Source organism: Artemia sp. Qi Xiang Cuo, chromosome 8 (genome assembly GCF_049724085.1).
Source record: "Artemia sp. Qi Xiang Cuo chromosome 8, ASM4972408v1, whole genome shotgun sequence".
NCBI classification, from domain to species: Eukaryota; Metazoa; Arthropoda; class Branchiopoda; order Anostraca; family Artemiidae; genus Artemia; species Artemia sp. Qi Xiang Cuo.
In genome coordinates, this window is record NC_142801.1 from 18,831,490 (window position 1) to 18,852,034 (window position 20,545).

A 20,545-nucleotide genomic window follows, 5' to 3' on the forward strand; every position below is an offset into this window, starting at 1 on the left:
CTTTCAATAAAGAAGCGCAAATCACGCTCTGGCTTTTATAAGATTCAGGGGGCGGGAACTATTATGCGCTTTTCCCATCATTCGTGATTCTTGACAAAACCATTAGTAAAAAAAAAAAATCGCTGACGATAAAAAAAGAAAGAAATAACAATAAAATATGGTAGCCAAGAAAAAGAAATCCTTAAAATTAGTGATAAATAACTAGGGGTGGCAACTCTGGTAGATTGTAGTTAGAATTTGGGATGCAAATTAGAAGTACCAGCTTCTAGCTATTTAAAATAACCGGTTTACATACCATAGATACATATTTGTAACTCTTTATTTACTATGTAAATTTATTAAGTACCAGTCACATCCCCACTATTGTTATCATCTTAATATCTGTGTATTGGAATAGGAGTCCAGTGTTTATTACTGATCAGTTTTAGTTTTACCTCTGATTGGATTGCAGAAGCGTGACACAATTGATACTGTAAGTTTTGTTCGTTATTCGTCCTCTCTGTATCGTTTTTTTTTTCAACTGGTTAACAAAGACATCGCAAGGTTACTGTCTTTTAACATTTCAAGCGCCTAGAATTGATTCTGGGATATTAGTGTGATAATGGAGCTACAACAAAGGTGTCAATTCACGAAACTTTAGCGGGGGTTTGTTTTTTTAAATCTAGGGGTCAAATCTAAATTTGTATGAAAATATAAAAAAAAGGCATTTGTAATGGAAAGGTCCCCCCAAAATGTATTTTTTAAAATCTAGGGGGCACATAACCCCCACTGGCCTTCTGAGTTGACGCTACTGAGCTCAAATCACACAAAAAGTCCCCCCTCCCCAATTGACGCTACTCGCTGTACCACCTCGAAAGTTTGACTACTATCTTTATCGACCAGGGGCGGATCCAGGATTTTTTTAGGGGGGGGGGGGGAATAGGTTGATCCAATAAAAACAAATTTATGGGGGCGCAAAATAGGTTGATTCGATAAACTTGCGTCAGGCGCAAGATTAATTAACGCAAACTTGAGTTAATTAAGTAAATTAAACTACTTTAGACGACGCTAGGGGGGCGCTCGCCCCCTGGATCCGCCTCTGTTATCGACAAGGCTGATGTTTCATTAACGATTGCCTTCTAAAAGCGTCTCTCATTGCTCGAAACCTCATTTATTCGTCAGAAATTTCCTTTTTACTAAGCACAAATCCCTTCAATTTTTTTTCTGTCGTAAGGATCGAAAGTGATATTAGACGATGCACAAACTGTGCAGGGATGCACTGCTTGTATGTATTTACGTGCGATATAACTATTGGGAGTAAAAGCATACAAAGAACTTGGAATAACAACTTGAGGTTGATTAGTCAAACTCCTAACTATTTATGCTTAGGCATAGTTAGCGCCACATTTAGTCGGTCCTAGAAATCTCCACTAACATGCTTTCTCCGTTTGGTCTGTGTGAAACTGTTTTTTTCATGCTGTAATCAGATTCTAGTGAAGGGAGATGGAGGCAAACTAAAAAAAAAATCCCGAGCACATTTAGTTTACGCATAGGTTCGGGTTCTTTTATTTACAAACTAAATACAACTACAATATGGGTATGCCGGGCCGAGAGTCTAAGCTCGTACTACAAAATAGACATTGCTTTGGAGAGGATGCCGAAAAATTACTGGCAAAATCAATTCTTACAAGAACCTTTTAAAAAGTTCGGTAAAAATGTACTATTTCTTATGTTTCTTCGCCAAAGAGTTTTTTGCCAAAACTAATATTAAACAAAAGGCTGAAGTGTGAAGGCAAACTGGTGGAGTTTTTGCGTTATGTGGACTGGCATAAGCAGGTTCTTCTTGTCTTGTTTGTACGAGCTGCTGTAATTAGCTTTTAATTTGCTGAATCCGTGTCCATGCGATAATCTTCTTTTTAAGTAGGCCAGAACCATAAATTATTCATGGAGCATTTTGTCATAATTTCTGATGGTGGGTAGTTAGGGGGAGGAAAGACTGATTTACGCCATTTTGCAAGTGAGACTGATGTCGTCTACGTTCGATTTGCAAATTAGAGCATTTTTAAGTACCAGATACAGTGAAACCTTGTTTACACGTATGTCTTAAAACTAAGGAAAATATATTTTTTTACTTTTAAAAAGGCTTTTTATTCTAATTAAACGGCCCTTGTGTTTGAGGAGTCGCTCTAAAAGAATTGGGACACAATTCAAACTTTAGCGTAAAGAGCGAGGCATTGAAGATAGGGCAACCTTCTCATATACGTAATACATTTTAAATGTTTTTACTTTTAACTTTAATAAATCAAAATTATTAAGACTTTATGGGATAAATATCAGCATACGTATATCAAACTGGCAATGCACATTCATTCGTATTTTTTTCAATAAATTATGTTCTGGTCTTGGACTATTTAGTATATCACAATTTCATTCAATGCGTTTTGGGGTAAAGAGGGTGTTAGGGGGCGGGTAATATATCATAATTCCATCACTTTTGTTTCTAAATGAAACTAGAACATTCAACTCTCGATCAATTTAGTCTCCTCTAAAGTTTTTACGACCATCCCTTCCACAAAATCTAATATGTCCCAGTGGAATAACTTACAACCCTTGTCCTTACGCTCCGAGGGTTTGTTTCAACCCCGAATGGCTTGATATATGATATTTGGACTATTTTGAATAAAATGGCTATCTCATAATCTCTGTTGGGTGCATTTGGGGAAACGAGGACGTGGGGGTTGGGTGAAATTGACCTCCGATCACTCTTAACTTTTAAAAAGGCCACTTGTACTTCTGATTTCCAATCGAATGATTCCCCTTTGAAGTTTATACAACTACCCGTTCCATAAAAACCTTATACGTTAATAATGGACAAGTAGTATAACTTATAGCCCTTGCCCTGAGGGCTGTGGGGGGATGTCATCCTAAAAAAAATAATTCTTACTAAACCTTTCAACTACGCTGAACTATCTCAAAATTTTGAATGAATTTGTTTGGGAAATGATGGGTGGGGGGGGGGGCTGGCTGTCCTCCAATCACTTCATACTATTAAAAAGGGGACTATAACTTTTAATTTCCAATCGAATAAGGCCCTTTTGAAGTTTCTACCACAGCTCCTACGCGAAGTGCCCTTCTACGACAAGTCTTACACGAATTGTCATGGTCTAAAAAATAAATAATACATTATGCCAACAATTCTATGTTATTGCAGTTATTAGATTGTATTTTTTTTTCTATATTATAAACAGACGAATGAAGGTGGGCCTTAATATATTGAGGCATTCTAGCTATTATTAGACTTAATTTTGATATGAAAAGGACATGGATGACTCGTTTAGGGCCACGTGGAAAAATTCTAATATGACTCTACAAACCTGACATTCTAGTGAATGTCTAGTGAATACAATACATTTACTTGATAATGAGGCATAAGACCGTAAGGTGTTTTCATCACAAGTTACACAAATATAATGATTGCCCTAGTAAGGGTAACCTAGTAAGGAATGAACCACTGCCTATAGTAACCAAAAATTCAAAATATTTAAATAAAAACTATCTAGTTAAAATATTTCATTAGGAGATGATTTAGGAATTGTAATTATTATGTTGATCATAGTAAAATGTTATTTTGAAAACAAATTCAATGAAAATTTCGATAAATAATCTAAAACCCCTGGGAAAAGACGTCGAATCGAAATGAAAAGTACGTAATTGCCATTGCCGAAAACCTCTTACAGCAAGCTTACAGCCCCCACCTTGAACAAAAAAAAATCACTTTTTTGCATGACTGATATGCCCCTTTTTTACAACTAGCGGGGCACTGGAACATCATAGAGAGCTGTTTAAGGGTCTATTTTAAAGGAAACTGCTATATCTAGTGTCTTGTAAAGATTTAAAGTATAATATAAAACATTTTTTCTTTGGTTCACTGAAGATTTAGGTACTTTTGAACCTTTTCTTTAAACGAAGAGGAAGGAGGGTGAATACGATTTCTCTTCGTCCAGAATGGATCTTTCAACTCCAGAATGGATTAGATATATGCTAAACATTAAACATTAAAGATTAAGGTCAACTATTAAGAAATGCTTCGTTGTACCATATAATAGGAATAATGACAATCAGAATTGCAAATTCGGTTAACTTATTGATAACCTACACCTATTAGAGTCTAACACACTTTCTGACAATTTTGATATTTCTTAATCAATTAGTCCAAACTGATGCCCTTGAATGTTAATCTGCTATTTCCAATTATCATGAAACATATTTTTAAAAGTTATCCCACTAATCGCCTGATCAAAGCCATTTATAATCACAGCATGCATGGTTATAGAGGAAATGAATGGGATTGGGCCTAGGCAGTGTCCTCAGGAAGTTCCTTAAAAAGGGGGAATGGGCGAGAATGTGAATGTTTATGCAAAAACAGATTTTTCAAGAACTGTGGCCCACCTCTCTCAAAAAATTACCGTCTAATTTTGAAGTAAATGCACGTGGAAATGGCATCTACGTGCACCGGATGCCAAATTCTCGCTAGTTTAGTGTTTCATTAATAAAACTCCCAGTGGCAGTAATTCTCGTGAATTTAAAGGGGTCATTTTTTTCAAAATCTAGGGGAGGGGGCGAATTAATCTGTCATTTTTTCAATGAAAATACCTCGTGAAAATTTCACGAGGTGCAAAACATCTAGGGGGCAAATGCCTTCTCCTCTCTCCTCAATTGATGCCACTGAAAACTCCGTTCTAAAAAGTAACTTGAAAAGTTACCGGTGAATTCCAACAGCCAAATTTTGATTTGGCCTCAGGTCCTTGACGAGAACCTGGCCTCTGTTCTTTTTTCTATCTCTATGTTGAGGCTAGACAGTGATGTGGCCTCTATATCGAAAATTTCCCAAACCTAAAGAAATAACCTTGAAACACAGCTCAAATAGATTTCAAATGGACGTTTTGGACAAAAAAATATTTAGTTATTGTATTTATGCATGATCACGGAACACATTAGTTTCCAAAACAAGTAAAATGAGGAAATTAAAGTAATTAAACGCAATAAAGATTTGCTTTTCGAATTTGTTTAATGCAGCTATTTGATCATCTTAAATGCAAGGTTTTTGTCTAATTGGCACAATTTTGTCCTAGAATTTAACGTGAAATCCGAGGGGTCGTCTACTTTCATAAATAAAGTACACCAGTGGGTGCGTGCCAAGCATTGCGAAACTGTGTGGCACAAGCGGCGCTCTGAGATTACACCGGGTGGCGGAAATTGGGCGCCCCCTTGGCAAAACCGACCTACTTATGTAAAAGAAGAAAGCATAAAAGATAGAGGAAGTTAATTGTCAAGTCCCTGCATTCCTGTTTATTCATCGTAATATCATGTATTATTTACCAGTTATTTTATAATTTTATTTACAAATCTATATTTAAAAGTTTATATTTGCAAGTTATTAGCAGAAAGAATGCAAATATTTCTCATGAAATATGCATCATTTGAACGGCTTAATGTTAAATTTCCAAGTTGTTTGATGTATGAAAATCGATATAAACTAAATTTTTAACTAATTCGGGCTTCGCTAAATAATATTGATACTTATTCCTACTCATTGTGTGATCTTTTCGTATTTAGGACCATGGATTTGGTTATTCTTGGAATCACAATTGCCCAAAATCTATTATTTATTTCGGAAATTTTAATTGAACCGAATAGTCAGACCATCCTATAGGTTTTGCATGTTTTAAATTGTAGTCCTCGGCCAAAGAGAATTAATTAGTTAATTTAATTTATTAATTAAAATTAATCTTTTGGGGAACTTGTAAGAGTTATATTTTCATCGATTAATCATTGGAAGATAGGGATTAAAAACAATTAGCGCCATTTACAGTGTAGTGTCTGACGTTTTCGTTAAAAAGAAAAATAAATAAAAAAAAAATCGGAAATTTGATGTGATTAATCTGCAGTGCAGCAGGATTAATGCTGAGATTTCTCTGTGTTTTTATTTTCAAGAATTATTTGGAGTCAAAATTTAGTCTGCATAAAGTAGATCTAGGCTAGCTTGGGAAAGTTCTGGCAGGTTAGTTGAATTTAAAATGATATAAGTACCATGGGCGCCCATATGGGGGGGGGGCAGGGGGGCTCTTGCCCCCCCCCCCCTGGCTGAATGATGCTGCCTTATTTTTATATTTTTGTTCTGAGATTTTTATTATATAGAATTAAAAGTAGCAATTAGACGAAGTTTGCCCCCCCTGGAATTCAGCTTATGGGCGCCCATGATAAGTACTGGTGGCAGAATTCTGCCTTCTTTTCCCTCTACTGCATTTTCAAGTAGGTCTACATGAAAAAAAAAAGCATGCAGTAGCTTTTTCTTAAACAAAATCCCCAAACGCTAGATGTTGTTGAGAAATTTACAGTAGATTTTTCTTATACAAGGTCGCCAAACGGTAGATGACCCTTGTGATTTTGCTTTTCGACAATATTGCTAATTTCCACTTGCCATACAAGTTTATTATACTCTTTGCCCTCAACTATGAAATCCGAATCTGTAAATAACAATCACAATGTTGTATCCTACCGATTGTTTTTGCCTCAACATGTGAGGGAAATGTTGAGGCACATGTTGAGCCTCATATGCTTGAGCAACAAAACGAGAAAATGCATGACAACGAGGCAAATTTACATCCAGAGAAACAAATGACAACATTTTGACTGTCCTCAATTCAACAAGATTAAAAAAAGCAAATAAAAGTCTATAAAACGAAAAACAACAAGCTCCAAAAATAAACATGGAAAACGAAGAGTCAAATCCTTTCGAGCCTCTTCTTTCCATCAGTCATCATTCTATTTTGCTTTGTGGACTGTACATTCTATTTCGCTTTTTTTCATTTTACACGGGGAATGACTGAATATTTGCATTGTTTTTCGTCTTTGCAGTGACTAGATTGCCTCATTTTTCTCATACTCATTCCTTCTCTCGTCTTGTTACGCTTATCATCTGTGGCCTCTTACAGCGTATTTATGAATTGCATTTGTGGGTTTAATACCATCTCTTATGCCATTTTTTTACCCATACTTGTGTAGGAAGAAGAAGAAGAAGAAGATTTTATTTGAATAAATCAACATAACAAAAAAACATATACCCCCAACAGAGAGCAAAGCTCGTAAAATTGTGTATTAATAAAAAAAAAAAAAAAAAAAAAAAAAAAAAAAAAAAAAACATTTTCTAATCAAAACAAAATAGATAAATAAAAAAAAAACCTGGTTAAATAAAAAAACAAAAAACATAACAAACATAAAGAAAACAAACGCTGGACAAGTGGGGCATGGAAGGCTATCCCAACATGGGTAACAAATATATAAAAAAAAAAAAAAATAATAATAATAAAAAATTTCTATTCCACCATCACAGGTCAATACATAATTTTAATATTTTCTTCCTTAGAACTGATATTTGCCGAAATGACTCAATTTGAATTCTATCTTTCAGCCTATATTTATTTGAAATAAATGGTATTTGGTATCTAATTGAAAATCTAGATCTTTCACAATTAACAAAGGGAATTCGATATGTTCCAGAACACCTAAGAGCCGAAGGAGTAGGTAGAATCAACAGAGATTTTTCATAAAAATAACTACTAGGATCTTGTATTTTAAAATGCCATATTGATATATTAAGTTCTCTTATATGTTTCAGATCTAATAAATTCAAGAAAAGAAATAATGTTTCAGTTTCCGATGCATCTCTAAGTTTTGATGGACGATGTAAAAAATTTCCAAGTATTCTCACTGCTTTATTTTGAAGGATCTGTAGGGGTTTTATATGCGTCCAAAAAGTATTTAAATAAATAATTGTGCAATAATTTAAATAAGGAGCAATCAAAGAATGATAAATTATTTTTAAAATTGAAAATGGAAAAACATGTTGCAAACGATACATAGACCCAATATTTTGCGAAAGTTTCACCCTTAAATGATCAATATGAGTTTGAAATGACAAAAGGGGATCAATAAAAACTCCTAAATAACGATATGATTGAACTCTACGTATTTTATGCTCACCAACTTGAAGGTCCTGACATGAAATTTTTTTAGTAGCACGTTTTGAATGACCAAAAACCATAAATTCAGTCTTCTTAAAATTCGGTACTAAATAATTAGATACAAACCATCGATTAACTGAACTAACAGTGTTAAACAGATTTTGAATCAATGTAGATGAATCCTTCGCTTTAACAGAAACAGCTGTGTCATCTGCAAATAAAATTGCAAGACCATTATTTCCCTGCAAACATCGTGGGAGATCATTAATATACATCAAAAATAAAAGCGGACCTAATACCGATCCTTGTGGGACACCAATATCTTCAAGATCATTTAAACTAGACAAATGTCCATCAATATCTACCACGATTTTACGTCCATAAAGGTATGATCTTATTATTTCTAGTCCTTTCCCTCTTATACCGGAATTTTCCATTTTATCAAAAAGAATTTCATGGTTTAAAGTGTCAAATGCTTTTTTAACATCATAAAAAACAGTAGATACATAATAATTACTATCTAAGCAGTCATTTATTTCTAATACAAGAGCTGCAACTGTTTGTTCCGTCGAATGGCCTGCCCTAAATCCAAACTGATGTTTGGTAAAAAAATTTATTTTATCTAGATAATTAGTAATCCTTCCTTTTAAAATTTTTTCCAATACTTTAGACAATGGTGATAAAATTGCAATAGGACGATAATTATTTGTATCAGATTTATCTCCTTTTTTATGCAATGGTATTACACGTGCAATTTTCCATCTTTTAGGAAATGTACCTGAGAAAATACATAAATTTAAAATATGAAGCAATGGTTCAAAAATTTCACCTGCAATATTTTTTAGCAAATTAGTTGAAAGTTCATCATATCCCAATGAATTACCATTTTTTAAATTCTTAATGACCTTTTGAAATTCTGCAAAAGTAACAGGGGCCATAAATATGCTCGTATCTTCAGTGGGCGGTAGATATTTTTTATGCGACCTTGGGGAAGAAAGGTCAACTTCTCCTGAAACAACAGATGATCCAATACTAGCAAAATATTCACTAAACTTCTTAGCAACAGCTTGTGGTCCTCTAAATTCTTTACCATTAATATCAAATAACACTTCAGGGTGTAACAACTTTTTATTTCTTCCAATTTTATCTTTAATCAAACTCCAAGTTTTTCTAGGGGAATCTGAATTTCGAAAAGAATTTTCATAATAACGTCTTTCACTTACTCTAAGGATCCTTACCAGCATATTCTTATAATTTTTAAAACGCGTTATATTTATTTCCGTGGGATATTTTATTCTAATTTTATATCAACGATTTTTCTCATTAATAGATCTCAAAAGTGATTCATTTATCCAAGGTTTTTTTGGGGTAAGTTTCTTTCCTCTCGGGCTTTTATATGGGCAAAAAAGATCAAGCTTTTCATTCATAATATAATAAAATTTATCTAATGATTGGTTCGGATCCTTCTCATCAATTACAGGACTCCAATCAACATCACCAAGCCCTTCTTTTAACCTTAACACATTTTTATGTGAAAAATCTCTACGCTTGGTTTGATTTTTTTTTATTATGCAGAAAATTTATAAGAAAATCAGACATAATTATACAGTGGTCAGATGAATCATCAGGAATAATAAATGTATTAACAGCACTATAAGGTGAAAAAATATTATCAATAAGTGAAAATGATGTATCAGCTATTCTAGAGGGCACAAAACATACGGGGTTTAGTCCATACGATAGTGGGCCCTCCAAAAACTGCAAAATATTTCTATCTATTCTATTCTGATCTGCAGATAGGAGTTTCATTAAATCAATATTAAAATCACCCATAACTAAATAAGGAGTATTAAGACTAGCTAATTTATCCAACATACTTTCAAAATGATTTTTAAATTCTATCTGGCTGGATGACGGAGTACGGTAAATAACTGCAATTAAAAACTTACGATTATTTGGAAAAGAGCATTCAACTACACAAGATTCAAAAATCATTTCAATATTCATTGGCAAAAAATCAATCCTTATACGTGCTGGTATGCAATTTTTAATCAAAACACCTAGACCCCCTTGTTTTTGTCTTTTCCGACCGATGTGAAAAAATTGGTAATCTTTTACATGTATATTTTCAATTGAAAAATCATCTAAAAAAGTTTCACATAGGCCTAATATATCTTTATCTGAATCCGACAAAAAAGTTTCAATCACATCCTGCGCAGTCCTCCAACCCCGGCAATTCCAAAACGACATCCTACTTGTATTTACATTTTTTCTTACCAGCTCATTCATAAATATATATTGATTTTTTGGGATATCAAAATTACTAGAAGTATCTTCATCATCACCAGCTACAATAGTTTGAAAAATTGACTGAAATGAAAGAGAATTCCGCTCAAATTCTTTTAACCTTGATGATGGAATTTCACGATTATCTCTATCCATTATCAAATATTAACCCCACGTTAAGAGAAACCACACCATGCCCTAAAAGACCAGCAAACCATAATAAAAAATAACAATTAAAAAAAAAAAACAAAAGTAATCTCCATTCCAAGTCGTTTTCCCTCAGTACGACTAATCTGCGCAACTTTTAATTTAGAAACATAAATATCTTCATCAAAACCAAAAAACACTACTACTGTTTCCAGGCCTAGTATCACTGAAAGCCAAGACCAATCCATAAGAACTCCAATCACAGCCCGGTACGCTCCGCACCGCGCTATACATTATACACCATTAATACTTTTTCTCATTTTGTTTTTTTTTTTACATTATTCCATCCACAACATCTTTTTAAAAAAAAGAAGATAAAAAAACACGAGACAACATTACTTCATATCAATATGCTACCACAAAAAAAAACAAAGAAGTAAAAGCACAACAAAATAATAACTCAAAACCATATTAAACTAAAATAATTAATATAAATATAAATATGACAACCCGCCTAGCATTGCATAGGCCCACCTCGAGGATTTATCGGCACTGACAATTCAGGAATCACGTCATTCACGGAGAAAGCAACACGCAGGCCATTTGGCCGATCAAAACAAAGGAGAGGTGGAACCTATTTTGTTACCCATGCTTGAATACCACAATCAGCAAGCTTTGATCTTTTTTCAATCAGCCGTTTTCTAATATCTCTCACTGCCGTTGGAGCATCATCACTAAGATAAATATCTTTATGACCGCAAACAGTCTTTCCTTTAAGTTTTTTACTCTGTTTCAGAATCGTTATTTTTTCTTCTTTAGACCGAACAGTAACTTTAAAATATCTACGCTATTTTTTTAATTCTTTAAAAGCAAATTATTGGGTCTAGTTTACACCTAGTCCTTCTTAACAAAAAGTTTTGAAAATCGCTTTAGCTTCCTCTTTATTATCGCAAGGTACATTCCAAACCACTATATTTTTCTCATTCATTCTATACTCGCAATGCATTAACCGATTTTTCAACTGATTATTTTCTTCACGGAGAAACACTGACTCAGCTGTAACAACACTAATCTGTGATTTTACATTTATTATTTCATTCTCAGTAGCCGCCACATGGGTCTGGATCGTCGAAAATTTCTGCGATTGGCCAGATAGCGCTTCCTCAAGCGATTTGACCCGGGTTTCCAGAGATTTGAACTGGTCCGTGATACCGTCAAGCTTTTTTCCATTGTCTTTCACTATAGTTAGAATTTCAGAAAATCTCCGAGCCAGCGTCGAAATTGACAAAGTTTCTCCCTCCTTAGGTGAAGATGACGAATAATCATTTTGATCCTCTTCGAATGAGACTTCTTTACGGTTTCTTTTATTTCGCCCCATGAATAAGCAGCAATTAAAAAAATGGACAAATAGTCTTACCTCAGCCGGCAACGATTGTTTATCCACGATGTTGCTAGCGTGCAGTGCTTTTAGCCGTTTGGCACGTCAAACACCTTTTCCAACGTCGGTAATCAAAGGCTCTGTTTATAATGACTCAAATCCAATCCTCTTTTACTCCATGCAATTCTTCAGTTCAAAGCAATAATCACACACCAAAAAATTTTCTTTCATCAATTCAAAACATTAATCTCACAAGCTATTTAACTCTTCAGCCAAAACTACCGCAGGCACGGAGCGCCTAAGGTGTTACTCGTTCGGGGAATGAATCATGACTGAAAAGGGCCTCGAAAGGCTGCTCAAATCTGTAACCTACATCAACCAAGGCCGTACCCAGGATTTTTTTCGGAGGGGGTTTTACTAAAAAAAAAATTGGGGGGGGGCTACCCAAAAAAACCTAAAAAAACGCATACAAAATTTGTTTATATCCATTTTGTTACGTTTTTACGAGTCAGACAAACATTTCGGGGTGGGGGGTCAAATCCCCCTAACCCCCCTTCGGGTACGGCCTTGACATCAACTGACAGTTTTTACCTCAGAAAGTATATTAATTTTATTTAATCGGTTATTATCAAGAGTATTTTAACCAAATTGAAGGGATTAAGTGGTGTGACTTTGTCTCGAATACCCAACCGCTGCCACTTACCAACCAGACACCCAACGCACGTCAGATTGCTGCACAAACTCTTCAGTGGTTCTGCCACCTAGCCCGCATGCCAGAAGAAACGCCAGCCAGAATTGTCTCTAACTTTGATCCCTCGACACACGGCTGAAAGCAGCCGCGTGGAAGACCTCATTTTAGATGGAGGGACAGCCTTGCTCACTTCCTGCCATTGATCAGTAGCATCCCAGTCGAAGCTATCATGCTAGCACAATACCGTCTGGACTGGAGGCGACGTGTGGCTTCTCTCTCTGCGCTGGACCACCAGCAGGAGAAATACGTCAAGTTGAATTATGTCTACGGAGCCCCAAGCGTCTGCTCAGATATATACTCGCACTCTCTTAGTATGGTTATTTATTGATCTTTGTTAACTTATCATCTATCATCTGCTATTAGGTTTCTTATTTGTGTAAGCAAGTACAACTTCATTTTAGGTCATAGTAAGATGTTTTTGTTTTTTTTCAAACATTTACATGACGAAGAACACAATATAAACATACCTTTTACTTTTTATAAGGTATTATTCTCTTTTTATTTACGATTCTAAGTAAGCATAATCTATTGTATCTTAAAAATTGGTAGAATTCTGAATGTCAGTCCTTATATTTTACATTTCAGTTCAAGTGATTTTGCTGTTTTTTAGCGCAAAGTTAGATGGCACTCTTTCTTCAAAGATTTACACGGCGAAAAACGCATGGATTGGATGAAAATTTGAATGAACACGGTGGACCTAAATTAGCCCGTGTACTTGGAGCTTTTGATCTAGTTTTTCTTGGTGTTGGCTCCACCCTCGGCGTAGGAGTATATGTTCTTGCTGGAGAAGTAGCGAAAAATAATGCTGGACCTGCTGTCTGTATTTCGTTCCTGATTGCCGCATTTGCTTCTGCTTTTGCAGGTGACTTTTTTTCTTTTGTAAGGTAAATTCTCCATGGTTTTTAAATGAAAAAAATAAAATGAAATGATCTTTGAACCATGAGAGATACTTTAAACTACAGACATATCAAGAATTATCGTTAAAAAAGATACTACCAACAACTTAGTGCTGCACCGAGCCGCCCGAGGCCAACACAGCTACGCACGCTCCTCCTCCATCCTAATTCTAAGCCCCGCTGTTTGCACTCCCCCAAGAAATTCCCATTTCCCTTAAATCTTTCCTTGGGGCATTCTCCCACCCCCATTCGAGGATGAACTGTTTTTCGTTTACCCCTAGACGCTTGGCCGACAAGGACTATCTTTGGCAATCTGTCATCCTTCATCGGCAGAACTTGTCCTACCTATCTCAACCGTTTTTTATTTATGTTCGTCGCCCTCCAAGGTCAACTGTTGAACGCGTCGCGTCTTTGAGGCTGTTTTCATCGTGTTCCTAATTGTTGTATTTCCGTCAGCTTTTAGAAGGGATTTATTTTGTTAAGTATTTTATTCGTACTAGAAATGAAAAAATTTTGTATAATAATCTTCGAAACATGAGAGATATTTTAGACTATATATACGGTACTCCAGGAACTAAGATTAAAAAAAGGACCGTTTCGTGCCTCAGACCGTTTGGCGCTGCGATTATTTTTCAGAGAAAGGCAGAAGGAGAGAGTGAGAAGAGAGACAAAATGAATATATAAATTAGTTCTAGATACACATGCCTCTGAAAATGGGGGGGGGGCGGAGTCGCGAATTTTTTTTTAATGGGAAAGATCTAATAAAATTATAGAAAAAGGTGTCTATGCGAAGCAACAAGTAAAGCAAGTTTATTTATGCTGGCTTCCATAAATTCAAACTTCTTTCTTGGAATCATTGGCGCCCATAAACTGAATTTTAGGGGGGGGGGGGCTTAGCTGGTCTAATCGGCACTTCCAATGCTGTATAATAGAAATATTGAAACAAAAATATAAAAATATAAGGCACCATCATTCAGCCAGGGGGGATGGGTAGACTGGAGCCCCCCTCTGCCCCCCCCCCCCCTATGGGCGCCCATGCTTGGAATGATATACGGATTATTCTGTTGCTAATGAATAGAACACCAGTAATAATGAGCAAACAGCCCCAGCTCCTATGGTGGAGAATCCTACTATGAGAGGAGATCGAAAATCAGAAAAAAATTAGTTAGAATTAAAATTTGTCCGCGAGAGGGCACCCATCTGACTAATATCATGGGATAATGCACATGTCTTCGTAACTGAAAATATGCTGGAAGGAATGTGTATGAATAAGATACCTTTATATATCTGTTTCTTCTATCAAGCACGTATCAATCAAGTGCTTTACAAAATTCTGTGCAAAAGCACGAACATATCAAAGGTTAGATTTCACCGATTTGTCTGTGTAAACATCTTAACATTATCGTTTCTAGACAAATGGTCACAATTCCTATTCTTTAAATTGATAAAATAATTTATGAACTAGGAGATATTATTAAAAGGCTGGAGATTACTAAGCTTAGCTTTCTATTTTAGAAATTTCAATTTCTAGCTGATAAAATGATGGACTGATTGTAGTTCTTGACACTAATTTAGCAAATCATCATGACAACAAAATCCTAGATATTTTTGTGTATATTGATAATAAGTCAAGGCCAATAAGAGTAAAAATAAAGGAGGTATTAGAGTATAATAGGTAGAGTATAATAAAGGAGGTAGAGTATAATAAAGGAGGTATCCGAACTGAATCTCTTGATCCATTAATAGCAGAACAGAAAGCTTTGGATCAAATTACGCGAAAACTAAGCTCAGTCAAGGTTTCATACACTTTCTGCCGCCTGGTGTATATCTCGGAGCGCCCTGTGCGTCGCATAGTTCCGCCAAGCGTGACGCAGTCCTCACAACGCTCGGTACAGTTCCGCCACGCTTTGAATACTTTTAACAAGCTTGACACACGCCACTGGGTGTACGCAATTTCCAAAAGTATATAACCCCTTGGTAGCTCTTACCCAAAAATCAAACAATTGTAAATAATTTAGTTATTTCTTTTTTGTTTTTTTTAGTGTACCAATCAGAACGCTGAAGACTAGCAGTATATTGGAGTGTATTGAAATATGTTTAGTTTGACTTTGGATTTTTATCTTGATTTAATTGAAAGGTTTCTTGCTGTCGGAAATTTCAGTAAAGAATTTTTTTATTCTTTTGTTTTGCTGCACCAGGATGAAATGAGCCGAGCAGCTTGGGTGGCTTCAGATAGCGAAATTATAATTTGCTTTATGGGCCTTATGCCACACAATTACTATAGGTGCGTTTCAGGCGGCGAGTCACTCTGGCTTAAAAAAACATATATGCTCATGAAATTAAAATTTAAGTATCGTAATTTTTCCATATTAGGAATGAGCAAAATTAAAATAGCATTTCAAGAATAGTTTCCAGAATAAGGTAGGCATCTACCTGAGAATTTATTCGAAGGGGGTGCTCCCTGAGTACTTGTCCCATTAGCGGATTTTTATAAAATTGTCCAACGTTAAAGACAAACATTCATAAACCAATATAATCAATAAAAGCATTAAGCAGAAAAAAATGTGTAAATAGGAAAGACATTAAAACTGAGACAATGCGGCAAAAAGCAGTCCTCTGGAATTTGTATCGTTCCTCCTCCCTTAAATCGTTCCTCCCTTAAATTCTTCCCGGTAAATCGTTCCTCCTCCCTTAAATGAGAGGATTATGGAACATATACGGAATTTTATGAAATTCGTAAGAACATTGACATTTTGGCTGTAAGTACTTGTACTACTTATTATAGCCCCTCCCCCATATGTACAAAAGTACAAAAGAAAACACTACTATTACGAAAAAAAGGACACATTTTTTCCTATCGAAACAAGGGCACCAATTGGGGCAGAGGGTATAAATCCCTGCCCCTTTACATTTCGTAAATTGGTGCTACTGTATCGAAATCAGGAACTTTATATCTTGACGTAGAGGCTATGTTAAATAGTAGGTTATCTATTTCATCTTCTTTTTTTTCAGCCGTTTGCTATGCTGAGTTTGGCGCTAGGGTGCCAAAAGCTGGCTCTGCCTATGTCTACAGTTATGTGACGGTTGGCGAGCTCATGGCTTTCGTCATTGGTTGGAACTTAGTTCTTGAGTACCTCATTGGTAAGTTTCATTGAAATCTGTTTTTTTTTCTTGGAAATGTATTCTTTATGTTCACTATCGTATAATCAAATCAACTACTATGTTTTCTTTTTCTTGCGTTTTTTTCTTGGTTATTTGAACATTTCACTAAATGCTACCTCACTTTTGTTATCCTTATGTCTTAAGGAATAAGCTGTTAAATTTTTCATTAAAGCGTCAATGAACTTTGATATACATTGCCAAAAATTAGTTTTTACAATTTTAAAATTAAAATAATATGCTTTTTTTAGATATCAGTTGATTTTCCTTGCATTATCAGCTGCAAATTGACCCTGCCTATCCAAAGTAGTGTAGCTCTACTTTTTTCGACGTAATTGTAATTTTTGTCGGAATGAATTTTTAAGAACTAAATCGAGGAATTTTTTTTGCAATAGGTTTATTTTGGGTGAAAAAAAAACAAACAAACAAAAGCAACAAAAAAAGTAGATAAAACATCTGAATACCTTTTGATAAAGGGACATACTCAAGGGCGTATCCATGTTTTTGTTCGGGGGTGCAAAAAAAATGAATCAACATTTGCTTATATGCATTTTCTTAACGTTTTTACTAGTCGGACATAATTTCAGGGTAGGGGGTTCAAATCATATACTCAGGATACGACCTTCGGCATACTGATGGGGGTTGCTGAAGGACATATTGAGTTTTAATTCATGCAACTCGGATGAGGAATAAAGTTCCATGATTTCTAAGTCAGCCTGGCTGAAAAATCCATTTCAGAAATATTAGTTTATCACCAATCAGGTACTTATGATACTCATGAACATAATTCGGAGGAGGTGCGGCTGTGTCAAATAAATAAATAAATTTGCTAATTTTATGAAATGGGCGCGGGATAATGAGGATGATGGCTTTTGCGTCCCCCTCCCCTTCCCGTTATGTAAAACGATTTCCCGATTTGGAAATCTTGGTTCTGTTTGGAGCACGGGTGGATCCAGGATTTTTTTAGGGGGTGGCGTAAAATAAGTTGATCCGATAAACTTACGTTAGGAGCAAGTTTATTTAACGTAAACTTGCGTTAATTAAGTAAATTACACTGCTTTAGACTAAGTTAGGGGGGAGCGCCCCTCGCCCCCTGGATCTGCCACTGGGTTGGAGATAAAGTGAAATAAATGTTTCATCTAGACTGACTTGTGAAGCATAGAAGCTTATTTATTATCCTAGATGCGTGATTTTTGTTTTAACTGGTAGAAATCCGTTGCTCGTCTATGTTGAAGGATCACGTGTGTTTTTTTTAAATAGATTTTATGTTTCTTGTAATTACAAAAAATTTGGTTATCTCGAAGCATGTTTTTGCCTTAGTTTGTTTTCTTAGAAATTTTTTTATATTTTTTGATTGAAATAAACGGGAAATTACTGATGAAACATTTGAAACAAAGTCCAATATCTTATCTTTTTCATATTTTGGAAAATCTTTTTCAAAATCATATTCATTTTTTATTTTAGACGTTAGCATATTAAGATTGTTTTACAATTTGTGACTGTCCAGAAATTAAATTAGTCCACTTTAGTGTTTTAAAGAATTTTGACCTACGTCGTTAAGGTTTTTTGGCAACTCAAAAATTTAAATAATAAAGACGCCTCGACTGCGAACAGAAAAAATCCTCATATCTTTATTTATTTCATACTGTTAAGGGGAGGGAAAAAATTGTATTTAGTCCTTGAATTTAGTCCTTGAAAAAAATTGTATTTAGTCCGTGAGCTGTTCTTTGGCCGATGACTTACAAATATACGATGTCCATCTTAATAGTTCTTGGACCAACACAAGTCTTTCGGAGTCAGCTATAGAGCGATGTTTTGATTGGTTGTCGCCAAAACCGAAATGCAGAATCGATTTTTCCTCGTCCACCATCGATATCTGACACCGACGGCGTCCAACGACAAAAAAAAAACAAAAACTGATAAACTCCTTGCCAAATTTATTCTGATTTCTTGTTAAACAATCAATTACAAGTAGAAACAATTGGGAATTTTTTTTCTACAGACAGCGGAATTGCGTGTTGCGCCATTGTTGGCTGCCTGCCAATAGATTTTGACCCTTAATAAGGAAAATATAAGTTCTAATTTGTGACTGAGTGACCCCTTTCCAGTTTTCTAAGTACATTTCTTCTGTATGATTTGGTTGGAGTAACAAAAAAGAAATCCAGTTCTTCATAGTAATGAATGGTAAGTAAATAACGATCCTTGTCAATAACGAAAGTGTAAGAGCCTAACTATTGATAACATTCAATCAAAGAATCAGCTTTTTATGGTGGTCCTAAATATATATTTGTTTATGAGTAATTAGTGCAGTTATTAGTACACAAGAAAGTTCGTTTAATTATAAAAAACAGAAGGAAAACAACTTAACAATGAGCAATGTTAGTAAAAAATATAGCGTCAACTTTTGATTGCATTGTCAGAGTACTCATGCGCTGATTTATAAAGCTATCGTAATCAGAAATAGTTCGTCCAAATGGAGTTCTGGAACCCTCTGTATTTTCCCCCTAAGTGGATACGTTTTTTTGTATTCCATTATCATTTGTTATTTTTTTATTCCCAGAAGTGATTGTATTTATCTAGTTGTCACTTTGAAAAAGATTTAATTTTTTACACTTATGAAGTATAAAGGTGTCAAACCTATTGGTTTTTGGTATTCTAAAAATGTTGAATTAAAAATTGTTATTTGATTTTCTTAATTTTAGTTTTAATGTTTTACTTTGAACAAACTACTTTGATAATGCTTTACTTTTTATAAACAATTGAGTCTAAAGTTATTAGATATTTTGGTGTTTGATAACCAAGTTCACATCTGTCGATATTGTTAAAAACAATATCCGTCCAATGCTTCGGTATTACTCAACAGAACTGAATGCTGGGAGTTTATATCTTAATTTTTGTAAGTAGGCTATTAGTTTGTGTTTTTTTGTAATTAATTACTTTTTTTCATTTTTATATACTTTTACTTTAATCGACATACTTTTTCCATTGCTTTTAGATAAATGTTTTTCTCTAAGCTTCATTAAATAAAAAAAACAACTAGTCTGTTCAACTGAAAGTAAGGAGCAGCATTAAAACTGAAAACGAACAAAAATTATTACGTATATTAGGGGAGTTTCCCCCGTCCTCGACACCTCGCTCTTCACCCTAGTTTTTTGGCCCTTTAAAAAAAGCTACCTATTGTTCTAATCAAACGACCCTTGTGTTTCAGGAGTTGTTTTTAAAGGATTGGGACAAAATTTAAACTTTAGTGTAAAGAGTGAGGTTCTGAGGAGGGGGTAACTCCCCTCATATACATAATAATTTCTGTTTCTTTAAGTTTTAATGTTGCTCCTTACTTTCACATGAAAAAAAATTATTTAATTTCTGATCGTTTTTTAAATAACGCCAGGATACTTGGCTCCTACTCCACGAAAAAATCCCCTTTTCCACAGAAATATCATCTGGGCAATTCAATCCTGGCGAAAATTTACCCCGGACAATTACGCTTAACATTTCCACGGCTAAAATTGAATCGGTAAAGAAAAAGCAAGACATATAAAGAAATTTCGTATATAAATTCTTGCAAATTCACCAAGTGCAAAATTTTCCCTGAAAATTTCACGCCCTGGGATCTTCCCTCTCCATGGAAAGTTCGTGCAAAATCCTTCCAGCAGAAAATTCATCCTTCTCTCCCCACTCGGAAAATGTATGCATACTTCCAAGTAATAAACAAAGCAATAGGTAAATTTTATAACTTGAAAAACTTTCACCAGGAGCTCTAAGGGCTCGTTTTATCTCTAAAGACATAATTATTGGGCTTTTCAACTATGCTGAAGAAAAAATATATCTCAAAATTTTAATCTGACGATTTTGGTAAAAAAGTGACGTGGGAGGGGGCCTAGTTGCCCTCCAGATTTTTTGGTCACTTTAAAAGGGTACTAGAACT

At 34.9% G+C, this 20,545-nt stretch overlaps 1 protein-coding gene across 5 annotated transcripts in view; it reads left to right on the top strand.

Annotated features, from left to right (window-relative positions):
* Positions 1 to 20,545, top strand: part of LOC148949214 (cationic amino acid transporter 3-like) — a 125,167-nt gene that overhangs the window by 6,329 nt on the left and 98,293 nt on the right. For 3 of the 5 annotated variants that reach the window (XM_089093263.1, XM_089093260.1, XM_089093264.1), the window contains exons 2-3: positions 13,176 to 13,427; positions 16,474 to 16,602. In XM_089093263.1, coding sequence (XP_088949389.1) covers positions 13,187 to 13,427; positions 16,474 to 16,602 — 370 coding nt within the window. In that variant the 5' untranslated portion in view covers positions 13,176 to 13,186. Of the gene's footprint in view, positions 1 to 348; positions 473 to 13,150; positions 13,428 to 16,473; positions 16,603 to 20,545 lie in introns of those variants that run through there. The other 2 variants (XM_089093262.1, XM_089093261.1) reach the window with 2 other exon arrangements.